This window comes from Dipodomys ordii, unplaced genomic scaffold (genome assembly GCF_000151885.1).
Source record: "Dipodomys ordii isolate 6190 unplaced genomic scaffold, Dord_2.0 Scaffold3, whole genome shotgun sequence".
Taxonomy (NCBI): domain Eukaryota; kingdom Metazoa; phylum Chordata; class Mammalia; order Rodentia; family Heteromyidae; genus Dipodomys; species Dipodomys ordii.
The window spans coordinates 12,024,052-12,027,094 of record NW_012267219.1 but is presented as its reverse complement, the minus strand read 5'-3'; the positions used below and the strand labels follow the sequence as shown (position 1 = coordinate 12,027,094).

The window sequence follows — 3,043 nt, the reverse complement described above, 5'->3', positions numbered from 1 at the left end:
AAAAGAAAAAAGCCGGAAGTGGCACTATGGCTCAAGTGGTAGAGGGCTAGCCTTGAGCTGAAGAGCTGAGGGACAGCACCCAGGCCCAGAGTTCAGTCCCCACGACCGGACCCCCCCCCAAAAAAAGAAAAGAAAATGTCAGGGAGAAAATCAAATGCCAAACAAAAATATTCAGTTGGTATAAAATTAAGGGGAAAAAAATCCCAGAGAGTCTCATTATTATTTGACATAAATATTCCCTTACCAATTTATCAATAAAGAACTTCTGAAATGAGCTTTTATCTTCATTTGCAAATGATATTAGGTTTTAGTTGAGAGGAGGGGAATGTAGAAGAGGGGAATTTTCAACTCCAGAGTTGTTTTAGCTTCATGTCCAGTGTGTAAGATAATTAAATTGCATATGTTATTTCATGACTGGTAAAAGCTTTCGGGTTCAATTATTTTAGAATGATTTCAATTGTTTTGTAGAAGTTGAAGCATGTAGTGGGGGTGGATTGGTTAAAAGTTGCCATGGATTTTCATGATGCAACTATAACCTCTCAGGATTTAATTTCCTTATTCAAAATGAATTTAGATAGTTCAGACCTAGATGGCCATAGAGTTTTCTTAGCGAACACATATTCTATGACCATTTGGCTACTTATTGTGCTCCATATGCCTTAACAAAGCCTTTGACTTTATTTCCACTGCAAACTTAGTAAGAAACTATGAAAAGTGCTTCTGGGGTTGCAAGCCTGTGTCTCAGTCATGCATGATGACAAGGACACTACAAGGTCACTGGGGTTTTGGAGGACTCTGACATTTCCTTGTCAGAGCACAGAAAGGGCAGCAACATCTAGAAAGTTCTCCATAGCCTTCTGTATCTGCTATATTACCTGAGTTTCTCCCAACATACCTCTCTAATAAAGCATCTTTGATTTGTTTTGAAGCCACAATCTATATATTTTTTTAAAAAATCTTGAAAGGCAAGAGTTTTCCTTACACTAAAGTAAAATGTGTTTCATGTTTTATGTGTTGGCCTTGGTCCAAATTAAATAATCTGGTAAAGTCATTAAAGGAATTTAAAACTTAAAGAACTGTTCTCCATTGTTCCTTTTCTCCGGATAAGCTTTACTATCTGAAAGAACTTATTTTAAAAGCGCTTATTTTGGTTCAAAAAGTATTGGTTAATATGTACCTTTGTGCTTAATTCCAATTTTTTTTCAAATGTCCTACTGTTCAGTGTCTAGCCTAACTTCTATTTCCTCTTGATTCTTAACTAAATATTTGGTGACTAGTCTATTGTTTCCTTCTTTATAAGATAGCTTCCTAGAGACAAATGCAAGGACATGCTAAGTATATGTTGTCACTAATAAAAACAAATGATTGGAATAAGATCATGGAAAAGAACATTTCCCACCCACTAGAGACAACTGCTTATCTATAGATCTGCAGAGGGATTGTGGATGAGAAATAGTCGTTCTTTCTAAACTTACAAGTGAGTGTGGAACATCTCAGTGATTATCTATAACTGAACATGTATCATATATATCTATCAGATGTAATTGCATAGTTATTGATAAAACATTGCAAGCAGATAGAATGGGTTATTATGTGGAATTAGTGTTTTAATCAATTTTAGCTGTACTCTAAACAATCTTTATTTTTTACCTGCAGATATGTGGTTGCTTGATCCTGGGAATATCAATATGGTTACGAGTAAGCAAAAATACAAAAGAGGTAAATACAGAAATAAATGCGAACTATTCTGTGCCAAAATTAGTTCAATTCTTATAATAATATGACTATAATAATTTCTACAACATTTTCTTAACTTCTTAGTGTAAATTATTTGTACTGGTATATGAGTTTATAATTCAGTGAATCAAATTTCTTATTATGTGTTTGGCACTGTGCTGGATATGAAATAATCCTGGAGAATAAGAGGAAGTAGTGTTTGAAAACTAGTAATATTTCAATAAAAGTAGAAATCAGAAAGAACTGAAGTAGTAATTTCTCTCTTTCACTATTTAAGGCTAGCCTGATGTCTGGCTTGAGACTACAGATCACCTGTGCTATCTTGATTGGTCCAAAAGGAATGTAGATAGATGGAAGTTCTGTTGGAGAAAAGAATATGAATCTGGATTCTAATGGCAACCAAGAGGAAAGAGAGTTGGTGTTTATTTGTCACAAATGGCATTGAAGGAAGGAGCTGGGGATATACAACTTACTGCCTATGTCAGATTAACAAACCTCCACTCACCTCCACTCATCACCAAACACCTTTACATGTCCAAGCAGAGTCCTTAGTAGGTTTGAAAGAAGTTTACTTAATAGAACCCAGCCTTGGAACTCCCCATGATGCTAATTCTATGATGCTAACTCGCTCTTACAAATATAGAAGGAAGGGAAAGAGATGTGTGTGTGTAGGGGGGGGGGTTGTTCCTCAATGGGTTGATTAATTGCTCAACATGTTGAGTAATAGCCTGACACTATCGCTTAGCTTCTTTTCTTCTTCTAATCCTTCCTTCCTTTCTTCCTTCCTTCCTTCTTTCCTTCCTTCCTTTCTTCCTTCTTTCTTTCCTTCCTTCCTTCTTTCCTTCCTTCCCTTCCTTCCTCCTTCCCTCCCTTCCTTCTTTGTCTCTGTCTCTCCCTGTCGCTGTGTCTCTGTCTCTGTCTCTGACACTGTCTCTCTCTGTCTCTCTCTCTCATACCTTTCTCTCCACTAGAATGTTATTGTTCTTTATGCAGAGCAGTCCATTTATTCTTAGTTGATTGAACTCTCCACAGGATCACATTTATTGCCATAACCTTTCCTCTCTCAAGAAGAATCTTGATTGCTATTTAAATATTATAAAGACAATATTAAGTGAGCGAGGAAGACAATCCAATTCTATTAACCAGTACTACATCATTGTATAGCTAGCTGCATTTTTAATTTATATTTTTTGTGAACATACTGTACAGAGGGGTTACAGTTACATGGGCAAGATAATGAGTACATTTCTTATCAAGCATTGCAGCCTCCTCCTTTGTTTACTCTTCACATCCCTTCCCAGCCTCC

General features: G+C 36.3%; 1 protein-coding gene across 1 annotated transcript in view; it reads left to right on the top strand.

The window, feature by feature from the left end:
• Tspan8 (tetraspanin 8) overlaps positions 1-3,043 on the top strand; it is a 30,033-nt gene that overhangs the window by 8,655 nt on the left and 18,335 nt on the right. Inside the window, exon 3 of the mRNA XM_013023144.1 lies at positions 1,657-1,719. Within this exon, the coding sequence (XP_012878598.1) occupies positions 1,657-1,719 (63 nt within the window). The remainder of the gene's footprint in view (positions 1-1,656; positions 1,720-3,043) is intronic.